Here is a 24,142-nt window from a genome sequence, read left to right as displayed (position 1 = left end):
GCGTCATCATTCCGCGACGTTTTCAACAAGAAACTCTGCGGGAAATTTAAAATTGTAATTTAGTAAACTAAACCGGCCGTATTGGCATGTGTTGCAATGTTAATATTTCATCATTGATATATAAACTATCAGACTGCGTGGTCGGTAGTAGTGGGTTTCAGTAGGCCTTTAAATAGGGATAGGGTTAGCTCGCTAGCTAGCTAGCAAAGGCACGAAGAAAAGACCATAAAAACCAACAAGACTTTATTTTCCCAGCCGTCACTCCGCTCACTAAAATGCACGGCAATTCCAACTTTTGGACACGAGGTGAGACAAAGTGACGTCATTCTGTTAGCGGCAGTCCAAACACAAGGAAGCCATCTTGGAAAGCTAAGTCGTATCGGTTAGTTCTAATTCTATATCCTAACAAAATGTGTTCCTCTTGTTTATTTACCTCCTCCTCTTGGTGTCTTCACATCCCCCTTAGCAACAGAGAGCATGACAACGTGGATATTTAACAACGACACGCCTTGTGAGAATTTAGTAGGAAATCGTATAAAACTAATCAGCTGGTTTCAAAGTAGCATCTGGTATTCTCTTCTTGTCCGAGTCCTGTGGAGATAAAATGATCTCCTCTTTTGGTAGCTAATTTTCATAATTGGCCTTGACACATGTGCATGTAAGAGGCTGACCATATTTACCATGAATGGATTTACGTGGACCCCAAATTAAACGAGTTGAAAAACTTATTCGGGTGTTACCATTTAGTGGTCAATTGTACGGAATATGTACTCTACTGTGCAGTCTACTAATAAAAGCTTCAATCAATCAATCAATCAATCAATCAATCAATATTCTGAAATCCCAAAAAGACGACACATATATGAGTGCCAAGGTCGGGACTAGGTGAAAATTTGCTAATAATACTCCAACTTGCTTTATAAATAACACATTTATTTAAATAAACCATTTTCTCTCCTCTGTTGACAGCAGTGTTGGCGCTGGGAATTTTTAAAATGGGGTCCCCATCAAGTCATAAAAATGGGGTCCCACAGTAAAATTTTGGGGTCCCACTTTTTTGTAAGCGTTTTGAAAAAAAAAAAAAAAAAAAGATCCATCCATCCATCCATTTTCTACCGCTTATTCCCTTTTGGGGTGGCGGGGGGCGCTGGCGCCTATCTCAGCTACAATCGGGCGGAAGGCAGGGTACACCCTGGACAAGTCGCCACCTCATCGCAGGGCCAACACAGATAGACAGACAACATTCACACTCACATTCACACACTAGGGCCAATTTAGTGTTGCCAATCAACCTATCCCCAGGTGCATGTCTTTGGAAGTAGGAGGAAGCCGGAGTACCCGGAGGGAACCCACGCATTCACGGGGAGAACATGCAAACTCCACACAGAAAGATCCCGAGCCTGGATTTGAACCCAGGACTGCAGGACCTTCGTATTGTGAGGCAGACGCACTAACCCCTCTGCCACCGTGAAGCCCAAAAAAAGGGATCAGCGTATGCATTGTCCTGTTATATCTCACATTCTATATTGTGTTTTGGAAAAAGGTTGTCATGAACGTTACTTAATTCATTGAAAAAAAAAAATACAAAGAGAAAACAAATGTGTATACATTTGTTTTGGCTATTTGTAAGACCCTTCCTAAAACCCATTTTTATTCACTGGCTTTTAACCAGTGACGTGCGGTCAGGGGAGGCAGGGGAGGCAGTGATCATGCAAAGAAATGAAATATATAATGATAAAATAATTGTAATTTTTAGTTTTTCATTTTCATTTAGCTTCACCAAATTGGATGATTTTTTTCTTTAAAATCGTTGAATTTTCGCAATCCCACGTCAACTTCTCTGTCTGCCGTGCGGCCAGAGCGCGTTCTTGTCTGGTGTGTTGCCGAGCGTTCAAAACGGCAGAGAAAAAAAGTCAGAGGTAAGGCAAACAGTGCACTTTATTAGTGAGAATATACTTATTTTGAGGTAATTTTGGGTTCACTGAGGTTAACTAATTTTACTTGATTTGGAAAGTCTTGACAAGCCAAATTTTCTTGTTCTATTGGCAGATAATTTTGCTTAGTTCAAATAAAATATCCTTCATTTTCTTTTTTTTTTTTCTTGTTTTTAAACACTGACTTTTTGCAGTGTAGGCCTTCAGTGATGTCCGACTTCAATGATAACCTCTCAAATTACCATAATTGATGTCACCACATGTCCACTGCTGGAGAAATACCATACAGGAACACATTTACGCACGACTGGGCATTGATTCACCATCAACAGTGTACACAACAGGTTATTTTCTGGTGCATTTAAAAATCAATAAACCTGGATTTGCAATTAAAACATATCTTATGTGGTACTGTCAAAATTAAAATGGCAAAAAAACATATTAAACATTAAAAAAATTAGGAAATATAATATCTGAAATCACATTTTATCGCCAGAAAGGCTGAGCTAGCTTCCGACGTTAGCCGACATCGTCTCACAAGATGTAGTTTCTCTTTAAATATGCTTCTTGAAAATAGCCTTGCAAATATATGTGTTGTATTGTCTAATCATAAAAAGATGCAAACGAGGCGTGTTGACTGACTTCTTGAAGTTTACTCCACAGCGTGCTCATCAAAAAAATCCAGCTGGCAATTCATGGCTACGTTCAACAACCTAAACGGGGCTACTCCGCACGCTTTTCACTACTGTGGCATGCTGGGTAATGGAGTTGTTATGTTACCCAGCTCATAACATTACAATATATATCTGCTGAGGCCAGCGAGAAGGCCTTACTGACAACAACTCGTGATCTGATTGGCTATTGCAACAGTCTATCAACTGTATGTGCCCGTTCACTTACAGTGATTCTGTTGATTCTGAAGGCCTCCGGCAGATTTGGTACAGCATGGCAACATTAGCTAGCTGATTTCTGATTGGATAAAAACTCTATAAACTAAAAACAACAGCTCTGGAAGGAGCATAATATGACATGAAGAGAATATGAATACTTTTAGATATTTAAGGAAAGAAAATAAAAAAATACTTTCATCTTTAATTATGATAATGATTTCTGGTTTTGTTAAGCCAGCAGAGAAGGTCTTGCTGGCCCTGACGGCACACCACTGTCACTAAGTTGGCAACGCTGATCCTTTCTGCAATGTCTTTTTATTCTCTGGCAGATCACATGTCTATAAAAAGCAGAGTTTAATGCCATCTAGTGGACAGAGCAGGATTGACATGTAGGGATGGGTTAATTTTGAGGCTGTGAAACTTTGGGCAACTTTGATTCTTGTGGTTAATGATTTGATGCAGAATCGGTCCCCACATCTGCGGTCCCCTCCTAGGTGTCTCATTGTCATCCCATTAAGTTGATGTTTTTTTTGCCCCGATGTGGGATCTGAGCCGAGGATGTCGTTGTGGCTTGTGCAGCCCTTTGAGACACTCGTGATTTAGGGCTGTATGAGTAAACATTGATTGATTGATTGATTGATTGAATCGATTATGCTTTGTTATTATTTGTACAAAAACCTACTAAATTCTCGTGAGGGAAGCAAAAGTTGGACTTTCTGTTTTCCAACTCACCTGGGCACGCTTGGCGGTGCACGGTTAGGCCGGGAGGGCACGGTGGGCGGGGGTCCACTGTAAGGGTCCGGAGAAGCCCCGGGGCGAGAGGGCACCGGGGGTCCACCGGCGGGAGGAGGCCCACGGGAACCAGGGCGAGCAGGGGGGCCTGGTGGCGCCCTGCGGTTGGGAGTGGGACTGGTAGCCGGAGACCTAGAGGAAGGAGAAGACAGTAAAATGATTTTATTATAACGTCTCCTCACTGAAATGTATTATTGGAAGCAAATTCCTCAATTCTGATTTTGAAACCTCTTAATGTATGAAAACTTCTTTCAGTTAAATAATTTTTGGAGTGCATGAGAAAGTGTAAAGGAACACATCAGCAACAAAACGACGGTAATAGTGGAAAGGCGCAAACTGCTGAGCTAGCATTAATTATGAAAGTAAGCAATGTGAAACGCTAGACCAGTGTTTTTCAACCACTGTGAGATACAGTCTGGTGTGGTGTGGGAGATTATGTAATTTCACTTATTTGGGTTAAAAATATTTTTTGCAAACCAGTAATTATAATCCGCCGTTGTTGAGTGTCGGGGCTGTCTAGAGCTCGGCAGAGTAACCGTGTAATACTCTTCCATATCAGCAGGTGGCAGCAGGTATTGTGGACTTAACATATTTAGGGACCTCTGGAGATCTGGCTTTTACGGCATGGTAATAAACGAACGAAAATAAATGCATGCTTTTATTTTGTCGATTATCACACACGACAGGAATAATTGCAAATATACAGACAGTTTTTAGAAGCATATGAAAAGATGCACCGACTGGCCTTTCGCCTGTCGCGCATGCGCTAGATCTTTAAAACGACTTGCCCAGACTTTGACTAAGCTACCGCCCTATGACGTGAAACCGGAATCGTTTTGTACCCACTTTTAACTGTTACGGGAGGAACTTTTGTGTTAGAGCCAGAAAGGGAGCTCCCTGGCCCAACCCCTCCTCCAGTGACAAGCGCGGGAGTAACTCCAAATCCCCCTTTAAGATTGATTCCACCTCCGAAACTAAACTTGTCTCCTTCGGCACAAATTCTCCACAATCCCCCGAATGTTAGACCAATTCGAGAAGCTGATATGAATGTATTGGTGTGGGCTGGTCTCCTGAAGCTTTAGTAAAACTTAATAGTAATCCTATTCTGTCTTGATGGTCCTTCTTACTCTGCATATTAGTCATCTGAAAGAATTTGGGATTGACCAGTGACTTTAACTCTCTGAGAGGAAATACTGGCCAGACGCAACAGTAGCTAATTGCTATGTCATGATATGCAGAGGACAGCAGGAGGCAGCGTGCAGGTAAAAAGGTATCTAATGCTTAAACCAAAAATAAACACAAGGCGTGTGCCGCTAAGAAAATGCATTGAAGCTTAGGGAAGGCTACGCAAAATGAAACCAAAACCTGACTGGCTACAAAGTAAACAAAAACAGAATTCTGGACGACAGCAAAGACTTACAGCGTGTGGAGCAGGGAAGGCGTCCACAAAGTACATCCGTACATGACATGACAATCAACAATGTCCACACAAAGAAGGATAAAAACAACTGAAATATTTTCGATTCCTAAAACAAAGCAGCGCTCAGGGAAGACATGAAACTCCGACAGGAATATACCAAAAAAAAGAGAAAAAGCCACCAATATAGGAGCCCAAGACAATAACTAAAACACGACACACAGGAAAACACAAAAAAACTCAAAATAAGTCAGGGCGTGATGTGACAGGTGGTGACAGTACACCTACTTTGAGACAAGAGCTATAGTGATGCATGCTTGGTTATGGTTTAAAGTCGTATCCAACAATTGCCAGAACAACTTTTTACCGTCAATATCGGCTGCCGAGTTTCATTTTTTAATTTTTTCTACTGTTGGTGTGCCTCATGATTTTTTTTAATAAAAAAAAAAGTGCCTTGGCTCAAAAAAGGTTGAAAAACACTGCGCTAGTCTAATGGCCATTAAGTGATTCTTCTCCTCATCCCTCACCTTCCGCCGGATCCGCTCCGCTGAACCTGCAGCCAGGAGTCGTCCACAGGCGGCGGCATGGCGGTGGTGACGGTGGTGGTGCTGATGTCGCCGATGATGCTGAGCGCCTCGCGCAGGGCGTGGTACATGCGCAGCATCTCGTCGCGGTGCTGCGCCTGCTCCTGGGACTCCTCCATTAGAGTATTCTGATCCCCGCACGAGTACAACTGGGCCAGCAGCTCGGCGTTTATGAACTCCTTACACTGTGTGGACAATTGTGTTTTTGGGGGGGGGGGGTCATTAACCCTGAGAGGAGTGATCATTTGAATCACTTGATTAAATATTCAAACACAGTCTTACTGATCAAACTGTGTGTAATGTTACGTTGGCCAAAAGTACTAATTACTAAATGAAACTTTCACCTTGTTTTTAATGAATATTCAGGCGTACTACGCTACTGTATTTTAATGTAGGTCTTTATGGTGATACTTGGAGAGGCACGTTTTTTCTGACAGGGTTTGAGAACCACTTCCTTATACTATATTGAGGATTTTGCATCCTTTTTAGGTACATTTTTGCTATATTTTTGGCCAACTTTGGTTGTGTTACTCGGAATGTAATTTGTTTTAATTTATTTGTTTCAATATTTTTATTTCAAAGTCTTTCATACAGCAACAAAAAACTGGGGATATAATCTTGGCCTAGTACAGGGGTGTCAAACAAATTTTCATTGAGGGCCACATCGCAGTAATGTCTGCTTTCAGGGGGCCGTTTTTTTTTTAATTAATTTATCATGATTTATCGAAATGCATATGCATTTACAAGGTTCTCCTCTCTGAGCTGCAACCTTATCGTGGTAGAGGAGTTTGCGTGTCCCAATGATCCTAGGAGCTATGTTGTCCGGGGGCATAAAGCCCCCTGGTAGGGTCTCCCAAGGCAAACAGGTTCTAGGTGAGGGATCAGACAAAGAGCAGCTCGAAGACCTTTATGAAGAAGAAAAATCATGGACCCAGATTTCCCTCGCCCGGACGCGGGTCACCGGGGCCCCCATCTGGAGCCAGGCCCGGAGGTGGGGCACGATGGCGAGCGCCTGGTGGCCGGGCCTGTTCCCATGGGGCCCGGCCGGGCACAGCCCGAAGAGGCAACGTGGGTCACCCCTCCAATGGGCTCACCACCCATAGCAGGGGCCATAGAGGTCGGGTGCATTGTGAGCTGGGCGACAGCCGAAGGCAGGGCACTTGGCGGTCCGATCCTCGGCTACAGAAGCTAGCTCTTGGGACGTGGAACGTCACGTCACTGGGGGGAAAAGAGCCTGAGCTAGTGCGCGAAGTCGAGAAATTCCGGCTGGATATAGTCGGACTCACTTCGACGCACAGCAAGGGCTCTGGAACCACTTCTCTCGAGAGGGATTGGACCCTCTTCCACTCTGGCGTTGCCGGCAGTGAGAGGCGACGGGCTGGGGTGGCAATTCTTGTTTCCCCCCGGCTCAAAGCCTGTACGTTGGAGTTCAACCCGGTGGACGAAAGGGTAGCCTCCCTCCGCCTTCGGGTGGGGGGACGGGTCCTGACTGTTGTTTGTGCTTATGCACCAAACAGCAGTTCAGAGTACCCACCCTTTTTGGGAACACTCGAGGGAGTACTGGAAAGTGCTCCCCCGGGTGATTCCCTTGCCCTACTGGGAGACTTCAACGCTCACGTTGGCAACGACAGTGAAACCTAGAGAGGCGTGATTGGGAAGAATGGCCGCCCGGATCTGAACCCGAGTGGTGTTTTGTTATTGGACTTTTGTGCTCGTCACAGTTTGTCCATAACAAACACCATGTTCAAACATAAGGGTGTCCATATGTGCACTTGGCACCAGGACACCCTAGGCCGCAGTTCCATGATCGACTTTGTAGTTGTGTCATCGGATTTGCGGCCTCATGTTTTGGACACTCGGGTGAAGAGAGGGGCGGAGCTTTCTACCGATCACCACCTGGTGGTGAGTTGGCTGCGATGGTGGGGGAGGACGCCGGACAGACCTGGGAGGCCCAAACGCATTGTGAGGGTCTGCTGGGAACGTCTGGCAGAGTCTCCTGTCAGACAAAGTTTCAATTCCCACCTCCGGAAGAACTTTGAACATGTCACGAGGGAGGTGCTGGACATTGAGTCAGAGTGGACCATGTTCCGCACCTCTATTGTCGAGGCGGCAGATCGGAGCTGTGGCCGCAAGGTAGTTGGTGCCTGTCGGGGCGGCAATCCCAAAACCCCTTGGTGGACACCAGCGGTGAGGGATGCCGTCAAGCTGAAGAAGGAGTCCTATCGGGTCCTTTTGGCTCATAGGACTCCGGAGGCAGTGGACAGGTACCGACAGGCCAAGCGGTGTGCAGCTTCAGCGGTCGCGGAGGCAAAAACTCGGACATGGGAAGAGTTCGGGGAAGCCATGGAAAACGACTTCCGGACGGCTTCGAAGCGATTCTGGACCACCGTCCGCCGCCTCAGGAAGGGGAAGCAGTGCACTATCAACACCGGGTATGGTGCGGATGGTGTTCTGCTGACCTCGACTGCGGATGTTGTGGATAGGTGGAAGGAATACTTCGAAGACCTCCTCAATCCCACCAACACGTCTTCCTATGAGGAAGCAGTGCCTGGGGAATCTGTGGTGGACTCTCCTATTTCTGGGGCTGAGGTCGCTGAGGTAGTTAAAAAGCTCCTCGGTGGCAAGGCCCCAGGGGTGGACGAGACCCGCCCGGAGTTCCTTAAGGCTCTGGATGCTGTGGGGCTGTCTTGGTTGACAAGACTTTGCAGCATCGCGTGGACATCGGGGGCGGTACCTCTGGATTGGCAGACCGGGGTGGTGGTTCCTCTCTTTAAGAAGGGGGACCGGAGGGTGTATTCCAACTATCGTGGGATCACACTCCTCAGCCTTCCCGGTAAGGTTTATTCAGGTGTACTGGAGAGGAGGCTACGTCGGATAGTCGAACCTCGGATTCAGGAGGAACAGTGTGGTTTTCGTCCTGGTCGTGGAACTCTGGACCAGCTCTATACTCTCGGCAGGGTTCTTGAGGGTGCATGGGAGTTTGCCCAACCAGTCTACATGTGCTTTGTGGACTTGGAGAAGGCATTCGACCGTGTCCCTCGGGAAGTCCTGTGGGGAGTGCTCAGAGAGTATGGGGTACTGGACTGTCTTATTGTGGCGGTCCGTTCCCTGTACGATCAGTGCCAGAGCTTGGTCCGCATTGCCGGCAGTAAGTCGAACACATTTCCAGTGAGGGTTGGACTCCGCCAAGGCTGTCCTTTGTCACCGATTCTGTTCATAACTTTTATGGACAGAATTTCTAGGCGCAGTCAAGGCGTTGAGGGGTTCCGGTTTGGTAACCGCAGGATTAGGTCTCTGCTTTTTGCAGATGATGTGGTCCTGATGGCTTCATCTGACCGGGATCTTCAGCTCTCGCTGGATCGGTTCGCAGCCGAGTGTGAAGCGACCGGAATGAGAATCAGCACCTCCAAGTCCGAGTCCATGGTTCTCGCCCGGAAAAGGGTGGAGTGCCATCTCCGGGTTGGGGAGGAGACCCTGCCCCAAGTGGAGGAGTTCAAGTACCTAGGAGTCTTGTTCACGAGTGAGGGAAGAGTGGATCGTGAGATCGACAGGCGGATCGGTGCGGCGTCTTCAGTAATGGGGACGTTGTACCGATCCGTTGTGGTGAAGAAGGAGCTGAGCCGGAAGGCAAAGCTCTCAATTTACCGGTCGATCTACGTTCCCATCCTCACCTATGGTCATGAGCTTTGGGTCATGGCCGAAAGGATAAGATCACGGGTACAAGCGGCCGAAATGAGTTTCCTGCGCCGTGTGGCGGGGCTCTCCCTTAGAGATAGGGTGAGAAGCTCTGCCATCCGGGAGGAACTCAAAGTAAAGCCGCTGCTCCTTCACATCGAGAGGAGCCAGATGAGGTGGTTCGGGCATCTGGTCAGGATGCCACCCGAACGCCTCCCTAGGGAGGTGTTTAGGGCACGTCCAACCGGTAGGAGGCCACGGGGAAGACCCAGGACACGTTGGGAAGACTATGTCTCCCGGCTGGCCTGGGAACGCCTCGGGAACCCCCGGGAAGAGCTAGACGAAGTGGCTGGGGAGAGGGAAGTCTGGGTTTCCCTGCTTAGGCTGTTGCCCCCGCGACCCGACCTCGGATAAGCGGAAGACGATGGATGGATGGATGGATTTACAAGGTTGCACCGGTCACCCAGGAGGACGGGGGGGTGGGGGGGGTTCAGTTTTTCCTTACCCTGATGTGAGATCTGAGCCGAGAATGTCGTCGTGCCTTGTGCAGCCCTTTGAAACACTTCTGATTTAGGGCTATTTAAGTAAACATTGATTGATTGATTGATTGATTAGATTTTTTAATTTATAACTTGCTTTAAAATTATAAATAGAGGTGACAAGCAGATAATTAACTATTTGTTTATATCTCACAAAAATACTTTTGCAATACAGTATATAATAATATAATTGGCATGATCAGATAATATTAAAGTTAAAAAATACTCATTTTTAGCAATTTAGCATTTAGCAATAAATGAATAAATAAAAAATATTTTATTGAATCCCATTTTTTTCAGGCTTTTGCGGGCCTCGTAGAGGGCCTTGAGTTTGACACCTGTGGCCTAGGAGAATAGCTCCAGGACAAAAAAGTTCTCAGCGTGTATGAAAAAATAAATATGAAAAAAATATTAATACAAAAAAAAAAGAATTATAAAAAACAATAATGAAAGAATATTTGGGGAGATTCATATTTTTTCTGCATACTTTTTCTCAAATTCCTTAATCAACTTTGGTCTTATAAAAACAATATAGCAATGTTTTTAATGTTTCTTATTCTAATTGTTTGAAGACCCATTTATTCAGGACTGATCTTAATCCCAGCCCTTTGACAGTTACTACATGGATGATAACTTAATTTAAGCAAACCTTTCAAAATAAAAAAACATATATAATTAGATAAAATAGGATTTTAAAGGGTTAAGATTGGAAAAAAACAGGTAATGCTTGCTATTTTTATTTCACTTTAATTCTTAATTATGAATCAAAAATATAAAAATATTTTGCAACAATTTGTAATATTATTATGTTCATATATATATATATATATATATATATATATATATATACACACACACACGGTCTTAACTCAGAGGACTTTTTTTGTCCTTGTGCTACTTTACTGGTATAACATGATGTATGCTCCAGGTGGTTAATGTTGAACGTTATGTTTATAAAGAAATAGTGGTGCTCACGTTATTAATCATGAGGTGCATGATGGTCTTTGGCATCAGGTCGCGGACTGTTTTGTTGACGATGGCCATGTAGGAGTCCACCAGATTGCGGATGGTCTCCACCTGGCGCTCCAGCTGAGGGTCCATGCTGTTCATAAAGTTGTCCGAGCCATTTTCGTCGCTTCCATCGCTCTGAAGGACAGTGGACAGGAGGAGTTAAGGACATGACACTTTGCTTCATACAGTTTTGATAATAAAAAATTAAATAAAAGGGCTTCACGACATGTCTTAAAGCAGGGGTGTCAAACGTATGGCCCGTGGGCCGGATCAGGCCCCCGAACAGGTTTTATCCGTCCGGCCGGACGAGCTAAGTATAAAAATGAGCCGGAATTTTTGAATGAAAGAAACCGCTGTTCTAAATGTGTCCACTAGATGTCATAATAGCATTTCTTTATAGATGATGCTAATATGTAAACAAACAAAAAATAAACCACATGATGTTAGTGCACCAGTCAAGGAAAATGAGCAAACTACATAAATAACATCCTGTAATCTGATTTTGATATAATTTTTGGAGGGATATTTAAGAGGAGCCAGAGCTAGGGAGGTGTTTAAGTGGGAAGACCCAGGACACGTTGGGAAGACTATGTATCACGGCTGGCCTGGGAACGCCTTGGGATCCCCTTGGGAAGAGCTGGACGAAGTGGCTGGGGAGAGGAAAGTCTGGGTTTCCCTGCTTAGGCTGCTACCCCCGCGACCCGACCTCGGATAAGCGGAAGAAGATGGATGGATGGATGGATAAATTGTTTTTGTCTTGATAGATTAAAAATGAACACCAATGAGTTGACTGATGAACATTATCACATCATTTATTCAGAAAGTATAAATAACGACAAATAAAGATAGAATACTATTAACCGCAACATTCAAGTGTAAAAAACATGATTTGTACATTTTCAGAATGTTTTTGTTCTTTTTTTAAACAAAGAAATATTAATTTGTCCTTATTTTTAAGTTATCGTGCCGTGATTTTGCCTGTCTGGCCCACTTGGGAGTAGATTTTTTCTCCATGCGTCCCCTGATCTAAAAATGAGTTCGACACCCCTGTCTTAAAGCCAACTATCCTGCAATCAGCTGCAGATCTAAGTTTAATCATTTGGCTTTTCTAGCTATGCTCGTGTTGCTAATGTTAAAACTACACATTAGTGTTTCTTAAAGCTCATTAGCATTAAAGCTACAGACACAAAAACCGAAGTAACACTTTTAAACGGTCCAATTTCCAGCATCAAAGCAGGATTTTTATACACTGGCACTATTTGTCTACTGTTACTTACCTTGCCTTCCTTGTCCTACAAACAGCAATGATAGACATTGAAAGAGGACAAAAAAGGTCACATGAGAGACATGACAACAGTGACAATGACTACTAATGAACAATGCAAATGTCCCAGCCTTAGCTTTTGCTATTTTATGGGGAAAACGGTGATTACCGTGACGCGTTCAGGGTACACGCCGGCTCGGAGGAAAGAGGCCTTCCACGCGTCCACGTCTTCCTGACTCTCACAGGCCAACTCCAGCTGACGATAGTCCTTGTACACATTCCTGCACACCACACGCACCACACTAAATGTTGTATATATTGCATAGGGTATGCATCATCCCATCCCACATATAGAAAAAGGCACATTTTCTCAAGCATACTAACACTTTTCTTCCTAAAGTATCCGGGGTTGTTTATGTACTACTTAACAACAGAAAGAGGCATACAGCACAACATACTTAAAACATTTTTTTTTTTCTAAAATAATTTTACCAATGTCTTATGCATAAACCGTTGTTTTTCATATGCATGTTTTCTGCACATATTTATTAAAAAAATATAGACAGAATTATTTTGGGAAAAGCTTTCATATTTCCTTGCATACTAGCTGAGGGTGTTTATTTACTCAACAGCAGAAAGAGGAGGACAGCACAACATAATTAAAAAAAATGTTTTTCTAAAAGCATTTCACTAATGTCTTATACTTTAACTGTTTTTTTATATGTATTTTTTCTGCACATATTTATAAAAAAAAATATATATACAGAATTATGTTGGGAAAATATTTTATATTTCCTTGTATACTAGCTGAGGGTATTTATTTACTCAACAGCAGAAAGAGGCGGACAGCACAACATACTTAAAACATTTTTTTTTTCTAAAAGCATTTAACTAATGTCTTATACATAAACTGTTTTTTATATGTATTTTTTCTGCACATATTTATAAAAAATATATATATATACAGAATTATGTTGGGGAAATCTTATATATTTCCTTGTATACTAGCTGAGGGTACTTATTTACTTAACTGCAGAAAGCAGCAGGCATCAACAAGTACTTTATATCTTATTTAAAAACATTTCATTATTGCTTTTAAACTTAGAATTAGACAAACTTTTCCACAAGGGAAATTGTTCCACACAGTAGCTCAGTTACAGAGGATAGAAAGTGTAAGGATGGAAAGGACAATGCAGGTATAAAATAGTTTAAAAATGTACCGTAGTAGCAATATAAAATATAACATATATGTAATATTTACATAATTATGTACAGTATATCATATATACTGATATACTACTTGGCACTCAGCATCAAGGTTGGGAGTTCAAACCCCGGCCGAGTCATACCAAAGACTATAAAAATGGGTCCCATTGCCTCCCTGCTTGGCACTCAGCTTCAAGGGTTGGAATTGGGGGTTAAATCACCAAAAATTATTCACGGGCGCGGCCGCCGCTGCTGCTCACTGCTCCCCTCACCTCCCAGGGGGTGATCAAGGGTGATGGATCAAATGCAGAGAATAATTTCGCCACACCTAGTGTGTGTGTGTGACTCATTGGTACTTTAACGTTTTAATTATATTATATTGTATGTTTATATCATATATATATACAATATATAACTTTAGTCTTTTATGTTTTGTTGTGCATATTTGTATATTAAAACACATTATCTAGCCTTTTTTATTAGTTTTAAATGTAGAGAATATTATAAATGTAATGTATTACTCATACAATTTATTGTTATAATAATTATAAATATATATATTTCTTTCCCCGACAAATGAAAGTGTATTATAGCATAATTGAGGATGTTTCGATCAGAGTTTGATGCTGCCGATACCAACCACATTTAATAACTGTAATTTTTTCCAATATATTTATGGTGAGCGCTATTAACAGTGTAACACGATATCAGGACAATATTTTTTAGCATTTAATCAGACATTATTGTGAGGTTTTGTATTAGAGTTCCTATAAAAAGATATACCGGCCCCCCAGACTAATTTTTTTTCTCTGAATCGGGCTCCTTGAGTCAAAAGAATTGCCCAGGCCTGGTTTAAAGGATAATTATACATTCAGTAAGGCGGTCCTAATATTTGACTCCAGCTTAATTATATTGTGCAGGTGTGCCTAATGAATCATCCCAGTGAGCGTTTAATGAAACCTTTGTTCGGTGTTGAACAGGGCGAAAATGTGCTTGCTGGACATGAAGCCTTTCTCCACGTCCCGCAGTCTCAAGTTGTCCACCTGCAGCATGTACTTCTTCTCCTTCTCCTGCAGAGGGTGACATAGCGACACTTGGTGAATATTCAGGGTTTTAGTTATACAGTAGGAAGGGGAGTCATATGACCTGACACATGAAACGTGACAAATCGACACTTGGTGAATATTCAGGGTTTTAGTTATACAGTAGGAAGGGGAGTCATATGACCTGACACATGAAACATGACAAATTGAGATGTGTGTGCAGTAGTAGCAGTAGCGTGTTGAATATCTTAAAATGTGTTTTGTGGCAATTCCCACTTTGCTTTGTCGAGTGACACTTTCCATCGTTTTTAGCGGACCGCATTGCAAAAATGATTAACCCCCACCTTCCTCTCACAGCATATCCCCACAGGAATGGGGGATCTAGTAACAGTAGAGTGTTGAATATCTTAAAATGTGTTTTATGGCAATCTCCACTTCAACCACAGCGTCAGTTGCTTTGTCGAGTGACACTTTCCATCGTTTTTAGCGGACTGCATTGCAAAATGATTAACCCCCCACCTTTCTCGTACACCAGATCCCCACAGAAATGGGGATCTAGTAACAGTAGAGTGTTGAATACCTTAAAATGTGTTTTGTGGCAATCTCCACTTCAACCACAGCGTCAGTTGCTTTGTCGAGTGACACTTTCCATCGTTTTTAGCGGACTGCATTGCAAAATGATTAACCCCCCACCTTCCCCTCACAGCAGATCCCCACAGGAATAGGGGGTAGAGTGTTGGATATCTCAAAATGTGTTTTGTGGCAATTCCCACTTTGTCCACAGCGTCAGTTGCTTTGGCGAGTGACACTTTCCATTGTTTTTAGCGGACTGCATTGCAAAATGATTATCCCCCCTCCTTCCTCTCACAGTAGATCCCCACAGGAATGGGGGATCTAGTAGCAGTAGAGTGTTGAATATCTTAAAACGTGTTTTGTGGCAATTCCCACTTTGTCCACAGCGTCAGCTGCTTTATCGAGTGACACATTCCATCGTTTTTAGCGGACCGCATTGCAAAATGATTAACCCCCACCTTTCGCTCACAGCAGATCCCCACAGGAATGGGGGATGTAGTAGCAGCAGAGTGTTGAATATTTTAAAACGTGTTTTGTGGCAATTCCCACTTTGTCCACAGCGTCTGTTGTTTTGTCGAGTGACACTTTCCATAGTTTTTAGCGTACTGCATTGCAAAACTATTAACTGCCATCTTCCTCTCACAGGAGATCCCCCATAGGAATGGGGGGTAGAGTGTTGAATATCTTAAAATGTGTTTTGTGGTAATCTCCCCTTTGACCACAGCGTCAGTTGCTTTGTCGAGTGTCACTTTCCATCGTTTTTAGCGGACTGCATTGCAAAATGATTAACCCCCACATTCCTCTCACAGGAGATCCCCACGGGAATGAGCCCATATATACATAAAATACATAATTTAATGATGAGGGGGGAATAGAGAACCTGCAGGGGGGACGTTGAGGTAAAAGCTTATGAAATGTAAGCACACATGAAAAAAGGGGAGGAAAACACGTGCAGTCAGGTCTGTGGTTTTGATTAAGAGTGCCGGGGAGTAAAACGAGACCGAGGGACAAATGAGAAACACAGAAATAGAGCGAGTGTGTCCTTGTGTAATCTGCACACAGCACTCTTGCGTCCTCTGTGACACACCTCAACTAAAAGCCAAGTCTATTGTGTTGCCACGTGTCCCAGGTCCGCCTTTTAAGTGTCATATCATTAAAGTGTCTAAAAATAGCCGAGAAAGTTGCTATAAACACACACATATATATTGGTAGTCTCTAACTAAGCTCAAAGCCATCTGGCCAGCTAACCGCAGTCTGCCCTGCCCAAACCAGCCTGTGTGTTTAAGGAAACGTGTGTGTGTGTGCGTGTGTGTGTGTGTGTGTGTGTGTGTGTGTGTGTGTGTGTGTGCGTGCGTGTGTGTGTGCGTGCGCGTGTGTGTGTGTGTGTGTGTGCGTGCGTGTGTGTCTTTCAAAGGAGTTAAGACTAGTGCGGCCAATGGTCATATCCCCGCTAAATGCATGTAAAAACACACATTTACTGTACACACACATTTAGTACACACACATTCGTCAGCATCCCAGGTGTTTGTTAAAAAAAAAAAAAAAAACCTATACAAATAGGTAGTGGCCCCAGTTTGCCAAATGCTGACGTCATCATTTTAACTTTTCATTTTTTGTTTCAGTCTGTCGCGCTTTGTCTCGCTGACTTCTCTCGCTCTCTCTCTCTGGAAGTGATTCATACATTTTCCTCTCATCTGGCCATTAAATGCAGCCAGGAGAGGAGCAAGGGGAGGTGAGCCGGGCAGATTTGCGTGCGAGTATGTCTGGGGAAAGTTCTAAAAAAAAAAAAGCTAAAGTAAAAAGAAACTCATAACTGTAAAGGAGACTAGTGAACTTGCTGACTAGATCAACATAATTTTTTTTTTTTTTAAGGTGAGCACTTGTTGCTAGGCAGAATATGTGAGGCTTAGTGAGTATAATTGCCACATACTGGCTACACCCACTGGGATGTTTGAATGACAAACTAGGAAAATAAATGTGCAATTCAAACCACATAAGAAATAATTCACCTTAACTGACACTAATCATTTTCAGGTTTGGTCCATCATCACATAAAATTACATTTATATCACGCTAACATCGAGGAGCTGGCCGCTTTTGTAATCCACAGTAGTGTTGAATTGATTTCACAGAATAAAATGTAACGAAAATATTTCAGAAGTGAAATAAGATCCTAAAAAAATTAATACATTAAAATCATTTTTTTTTTTCAAATTACAAGATAAATAAATAAAATATATATAATAATGAAAAACAAATTTAAAAACATTATAAAAATAAATTAAAATGATATGCATGAGGCACATGTTTGACTGGACCTTACAGGACAGGATCTTAAAAATAATAATAAAGTAAACTTAAAAAAAAAATCTATTAATAATAAAATGGATTTTCAATAATATTAACATTAATAAAAAAATCTGAATTAAAACATGTTTCAAAAATTCTCAGAATTTTATTAGAATGAGATGCATTAGACGCATCTTTGACACAACATTTATTATGTCATACATGATTTCAGACGCTGAGATATGAAATCAGATCTTAAAACAAATAATACAATTAGCTTTGAAAAGATGTGTTAGAAATACAATTAATGATCAATGATAATACAAATATTAATTCAAAATCTAAAAGTCTTTGACACCACTTTATTATGTCTTACATTATTTCAAATGTGAAATACATTTTTCAGATGTGAAATGAGATCTTGATAAAAAAAAAAATATATGATAAAAAATCAAATTACCTTTAAAAATATCTTTTAAAAATTGCTTAAATTATGAATAATCATAACAATACAAATATTAATTTAAAAAATAATAATAATCTTGTTAAAATACAATCTTAATTAGGTCATATATTTTTTCTAGTTAATGTTAAGAAAGTCTTTTATAGTTTTAAAGGTATTATAATTACAGGGTGTATCCCGCCTTCCGCCCGAATGCAGCTGAGAAAGACTCCAGCAACCCCCGTGACCCCCAAAGGATCAAGCCGCAGAAAATGGATGGATGGATTAACATTTATACAAATATAAATTAAAAAATATTGTAAAAATTATAACATTTTGTTCAAATGAGATGCATTAGACGCATCTTAGACGCTGAGATGTGAAATCAGATCTTAAAACAAATATTAAATTACATTTAAAAAGTTGTTTTAAAAATACAATAAATAATCGATGATAATACAAATTTTAATTTCAAATCTAAAATGTATTATGGCTTACATTATTTCAAATGTGAAAGAAATTTTGAGATGTGAAATGAGATCTTGATTAAAAAAATATATATACATAATAAAAGATCAAATCACCTTTAAAAATATCTATAAAAAATTGCATAAATTATGAATAATCATAACAATACAAATATTAATTTAAAAAAAAATCTAGTTAAAATACAATCCTTATTAGGTCATATGTTTTTTCTAATTAATGTTAAGAAAGTATTTTATAGTTTTAAACATATTATAATTACAGGGTGTACGCCGCTTCCCGCCCGAATGCAGCTGAGAAAAACTCCAGCACCCCCCGCGACTCCAAAAGTGACAAGCGGTAAAGAATGGATGGATAATTACAGTGCTTAACTTATTTTTACACTTAAACTGTTACTTAAAAGATTGCATGTACAGTTTGACTCTGCAACCGATCAGCTGTGTTTAAAGACAATTTCTCATTTGTATAGTTTGAAATATTTAACTGCAAAAATGTAACCATTTACATATACTTTATTGTCATACCATCACATCTGAGACACATGAGATGGCACAACATTTTGGACCTGAGGTACCAGATTTAGCCCGATGAGTACCACAAGAATAATAGTATGTACATAAAATTAAAATACAATAGGACACAACTATGAAAATGCTCTCTGTCTTGCATGAGGGGGTTTGTGTGTGTTTAGCGAGGCCCGCAAGTAAATGTTTTGCCATATGCTATCCTAAGAGAAGCATCAACCATTGTCAGTGCAAATGTAAAAAGCACATTGATCAACATAGACTAGGCTCTGTGCCTCGCACACACTATTTTACTTCTAGTGTGTAACCACTTCAGATACGTGTGCACGTCTGGTGCGCTTTGCGTGCACCAAATTTGGACGTACAAAAAAATGCAGATTTGACAGCGCGCCAGGAGCAAATTGAAGGGTTTCAGCTACAGTATTTGTTTGACAGAGAGCACAAAGCAGGAGGCAAGGCATTTTTTTCTTATGACTCATTTGACTCGGTCAGCCAAACTGAAATGCAAGCTTAAAACAATTAAGCAAAAAGCATACGTGACGGTTTTCCTATAATATTTTTTTTTTTCTCTGTTAGTGCTTCTATCACACACTACTTTTATCCGCTCCCTGCACCGTGTTCCCCTACGCTCGCTTAGCAGTTTATCAAATGGTGGTCTGCGGACCAGTGGTGGTCCCCAAGAAACCCAAAGTGGTCTGTGAGGAACTTAGTGGTTGAATTATTCGGTCAGCTTGTTCTACAAAACCCGTTTCCATATGAGTTGGGAAATTGTGTTAAATGTAAATATAAATATAAACAATTATTTGCAAATAATTTTCAACCCATATTCAGTTGAATATGCTACAAAGACAACATATTTGGTGTTCAAACTGATAAACATTTTTTTTTTTTAATAATCATTAATTTTAGAATTTGAAGCCAGTAACACGTGACAAAGAAGTTGGGAAAGGTGGCAATAACTACTGTGAAAGTGGAGGAATGCTCATCAAACACTTATGTGGAACATCCCACAGGTGTGCAGGCTAATTGAGAACAGTTGGGTGCCATGATTGGGTATAAAAACAGCTTCCCAAAAAACACTCAGTTTTTCACAAGAAAGGATGGGGCAAGGTACACCCCTTTGTCCACAACTACGTGAGCAAATAGTCAGACAGTTTAAGAACAACGATTCTCAAAGTGCAATTGCAAGAAATTTAGGGTTTTCAACATCTACGGTCCATAATATCATCAAAAGGTTCAGAGAATCTGGAGAAATCACTCCATGTAAGCGGCATGGCCAGAACCCAACATTGAATGACCGTGACTTTCGATCCCTCAGACAACGCTGTATCAAAAACTGACATTAATCTCTAAAGGATATCACCACATGGGCTCAGGAACACTTTAGAAAACCACTGTCACTAAGTACAGTTGGTCGCTACATCTGTAAGTGCAAGTTAAAGCTCTACTATGCAAAGCGAAAGTCATTTATCAACAACATCCAGAGACGCCGCCGGCTTCTCTGGGGCCGAGATCATCTAAGATGGAGTGACGCAAAGTGGAAAATTGTTCTGTGGTCTGACGAGTCCACATTTCAAATTGTTTTTGGAAATATTCGACATCGTGTCATCCGGACCAAAGGGGAAGCGAACCATCCAAACTGTTATCGACGCAAAGTTCAAAAGCCAGCATCTGTGATGGTATGGGGGTGCATTAGTGCCCAAGGCATGGGTAACTTACACATCTGTGAAGGCACCATTAATGCTGAAAGGTGCATACAGGTTTTGGAAGAATTTCCATCTAACACAATTTCCCAACTCATATGGAAACGGGGTTTGGAGTTTTGGACACACATTTACATGGATTTTTAGGTCAATTAAAAGAAAAAAAGACTCAAGTTTTGACGATCCACTACGTTCTCTTAGAGTAGAATCAGACCAGATGGTTTTTAGATCTAAATATTAGAGAAGTTGTCAACAGAGCTGAGCAGACAGGACGATACAGTACGATACAGTACGAACGCGGCTTCCGCTTTTTGAGGAGGACACCTAAGATCAAGGTGGGGGGGAACATGAGTGGGTGGAGAAAGACGATACCAATCTCAAGAGCTGCTGGATGCGTCTGGCGACCATCTCAGGCACCTTGAAGGCTTCCTGTCTGGGACTAGCAAACGCTCCATCAAGATCCATAAGGCTTTGCGGAGTTATTTACTATTCCCGGGAAGAGCTTTTCGGAAGTTCACCTGGTTCAGCTTGGGCGAGGATCAGATGTATGTCCTCCTTTAGATGTTCCTGAGCGGCGTCACCAGGGGAGTTAAAATTGTGTATTTTACTGTAAACCCTATTAAGTAGAGAAACTATTGTGTAGAAAACTATTTCTGGCGCCATTTGTTTAGTGTACACAGTATGTGTGCTCCTGAATTTGTTCCATTTTGTCCATGCTTTTGTTACGTCTCGTCTCAATTACTGTAATGTAACATATTATTTTCAGGTCTCCCTATGTCTAGCATTAAAAGATTACAGCTGGTACAAAATGCGGCTCCTAGACTTTTGACAAGAACAAGAAAGTTTGATCATATTATGCCTATATGGTTTATACATTTATATACCTACATACATATATACCTATATATATATATATATATATATATATATATATATATATATATATATATATATATATATATATATATATATATATATATATATATACACACACCTTTACCGGCTCACCTGCACTGCCTTCCTGTGCACTTAAGATGTGACTTTACTTATGTATAAAATACTACACGGTCTAGCTTCATCCTATCTTGCCGATTGTATTGTACCATATGTCCCGGCAAGAAATCTGCGTTCAATGAACTGCGGTTTATTAGTTATTCCCAGAGCCCAAAAAAAGTCTGCGGGCTATAGAGCGTTTTCTATTCGGGCTCCAGTACTCTGGAATGCCCTCCCGGTAACAGTTAGAGATGCTACCTCAGTAGAAGCATTTAAGTCCCATCTTAAAACTCTTTTGTATACTCTAGTCTTTAAATAGACCCCCTTTTTAGACCAGTTGATCTGCCGTTTCTTTTCTTTTCTCTACTCTGCCCCCCTCTCCCTCTGCGGTCCTCTCCAAGGTTTCTCATTGTCATACACATTGACATCCCACTGGGTTGTGAGTTTTTCCTTCCCCTTATGTGGGATCTGAACCGAGGATGTCGTTGTAGCTTGTGGAGCCCTTTGAGATATTTGTGATTTAGGGTTATACCAATAAACTTTGATTGATTGATATTTTTCTGATATTTGAATGGGTTGTACTTGTATAGCGCTTTTCTACCTTCAAGGTACTCAAAGCGCTTTGACACTACTTCCACATTTACCCATTCACACACACATTCACACACTGATGGAGGGAGCTGCCATGCAAGGCGCCAACCAGCACCCATCAGGAGCAAGGGTGAAGTGTCTTGCTCAGGACACAACGGACGTGACGAGGTTGGTACTAGGTGGGATTTGAACCAGGGACCCTCGGGTGGAGCACGGCCACTCTCCCATTGCGCCACGCCGTCCCTAAATGATATTTCATTTAAAAAACGTGCAAGTGATTTTTAATGCGAAAATTAATGTTTAAAAAACGCGGATTTCCCATGCCTGCTTGTTAGCCGCCTCTTTAATGTGAAATTGAGTCATGATCTTTGGTCTGGATCATTTTGTTTGTTATTTTCTGTTAGTTTGGGACTCTTTTAGTTCCTGTTTTCGCTCCCTTGTTCAGGTACCATGACGACTCATTAGTTTCACCTGCCTCATGTGTTCGGATCATGCACCTGCTCTAATCAGAGACTATTATTTACGCCTGTTTTTGCCAGTTAGTCGGGCTGGCGACATTCTGTCAGGACGGGAGGAACGCAGCTTGCTGCGGGGTTTGTTCCCCCGGGATGCAAACGGACTATTCCGGACCAAGCCTGAAGGTAGGAACATATTTAATACTCTAGACTCAAGGATACAAAAACTAACACTTAGACAGAACTATGGACAAGAAACAAAAACTCGCTTACTGTAGCATGAAAAAACAAAACTTACTTGGCATAGCATGAAGCGAACAATCGCATGAAAACAAGCATAAACCTGTTGCATGAAACGAGCATGAAACAATCAACACAGAGCAAGACTCTATGTCATGAACAAAGCAATTACAGAGTAATGTCGCCAGGCCGACTAACTGGCAAAAACAGGCTTTAATAATAGTCTCTGATTAGAGCATGTGCGTGATCCGGTTTATGCTTGTTTTCATGCGATTGTTCGCTTCATGCTATGCCAAATTAAGTTTTGTTTTTTCATGCCACAGTTAGCGAGTTTTTCTTTCTTGTCCATAGTTCTGTCTAAGTGTTAGTTTTTGTATCTTTGAGTCTAAAGTAATAAACATGTTCTTACCTTCATGCCTGGTCCGGAATAGTCCGTTTGCATCCCGGGAGAACAAACCCTGCAGCAGGCTGCGTCCCTCCCGTCATGACAGAATGTCGCCAGCCCAGCTAACTGCCAAAAACAGGCTTAAATAATAGTCTCTGATTAGAGCAGGTGCGAGATCCGAACACATGAGGCAGGTGAAACTAATGAGTCGTCATGGTAACTAAACAAGGGAGCGTAAACAGGAACTAAAAGAGTCCCAAACTAACAGAAAATAACAAACAACATGATCCAGACCACAGATCATGACAGAATGCAGAAAAGAAAAAAAACTTATCTTCTTCTCTTACATAGAGATTGTGAATGATACTCAAAACTCCCCAAAAAGTGCAGTTTCCCCTTTTCTGAGAAACATGAGGAGACAAGGAGAATATAAACAGGAAGTTAGGAGCTGACTCACGTTCAAAGAAGTATGAGACCGCTGTAAACACAGCATGGTTACTAGTTTGGCCAAGTTGGACAGTTTTTGCTGGTAAACTTCTTTTTACACTTAGGTGACTGGGCCCTAATGCAAAATCACCCCTGGGTGTCACTTTACCCGTTGCATATCGTAAAAAAAAAACAGCAAAAGAAGCCTATGAAGCTCACAGGTATAACAGAAAAGACTCTAAATCAAGCGCTTTCTTGCAAGCTTTTGTCACTGAGGCAGTGTCGCAATGAAAGGCAGCATCAATGACTTCCATAGTGATGCTCCTTTGAGTCACACTGACATTAAAAAATAAAGCCGCCGCCTGCGGTGTTTGGAGCTGTTGCGCGAGTGCAAAGTACTTTCCATGCTTTTGTTTGGTTAGTGAGTAATAGCAGGCTCATTATGAAACGCCAGAGGAAGTTCACCACTCGAAAAAAACAATTGGACAAAACTGTAAAAGTCGGCTGTGCCTGAGCTAAAACAAATTTTTTTTTGTAAAAAAAATCTGCGTTTTGTTCGTGTGTAGTCGTAGATGCGAGTGCGATAGAAAAGTCCTAGTGACTTGGGCCGTGCATCAAAGGGCGTCGGAGAAGCCGCACGGCATCTGGGAGCAATAACACTGCTTCTAACCCGTCATTAC

General features: G+C 41.7%; 1 protein-coding gene across 11 annotated transcripts in view; it reads right to left on the bottom strand.

Moving 5' to 3' along the window:
• Positions 1-24,142, bottom strand: part of dnm1a (dynamin 1a) — a 102,531-nt gene that overhangs the window by 7,654 nt on the left and 70,735 nt on the right. For 9 of the 11 annotated variants that reach the window (XM_061876364.1, XM_061876369.1, XM_061876367.1 and 6 more), the window contains 6 exons: positions 14,273-14,382; positions 12,276-12,387; positions 12,120-12,134; positions 10,807-10,977; positions 5,561-5,802; positions 3,557-3,748 (listed from right to left, as the gene is read on the bottom strand). In XM_061876364.1, the coding sequence (XP_061732348.1) occupies positions 3,557-3,748; positions 5,561-5,802; positions 10,807-10,977; positions 12,120-12,134; positions 12,276-12,387; positions 14,273-14,382 (842 nt within the window). The remainder of the gene's footprint in view (positions 1-3,556; positions 3,749-5,560; positions 5,803-10,806; positions 10,978-12,119; positions 12,135-12,275; positions 12,388-14,272; positions 14,383-24,142) is intronic. The other 2 variants (XM_061876374.1, XM_061876375.1) reach the window with 1 other exon arrangement.

Source organism: Nerophis ophidion, linkage group LG17, assembly GCF_033978795.1.
Source record: "Nerophis ophidion isolate RoL-2023_Sa linkage group LG17, RoL_Noph_v1.0, whole genome shotgun sequence".
Taxonomy (NCBI): Eukaryota; Metazoa; Chordata; class Actinopteri; order Syngnathiformes; family Syngnathidae; genus Nerophis; species Nerophis ophidion.
This window is presented reverse-complemented; position numbering and strand designations above follow the sequence as displayed.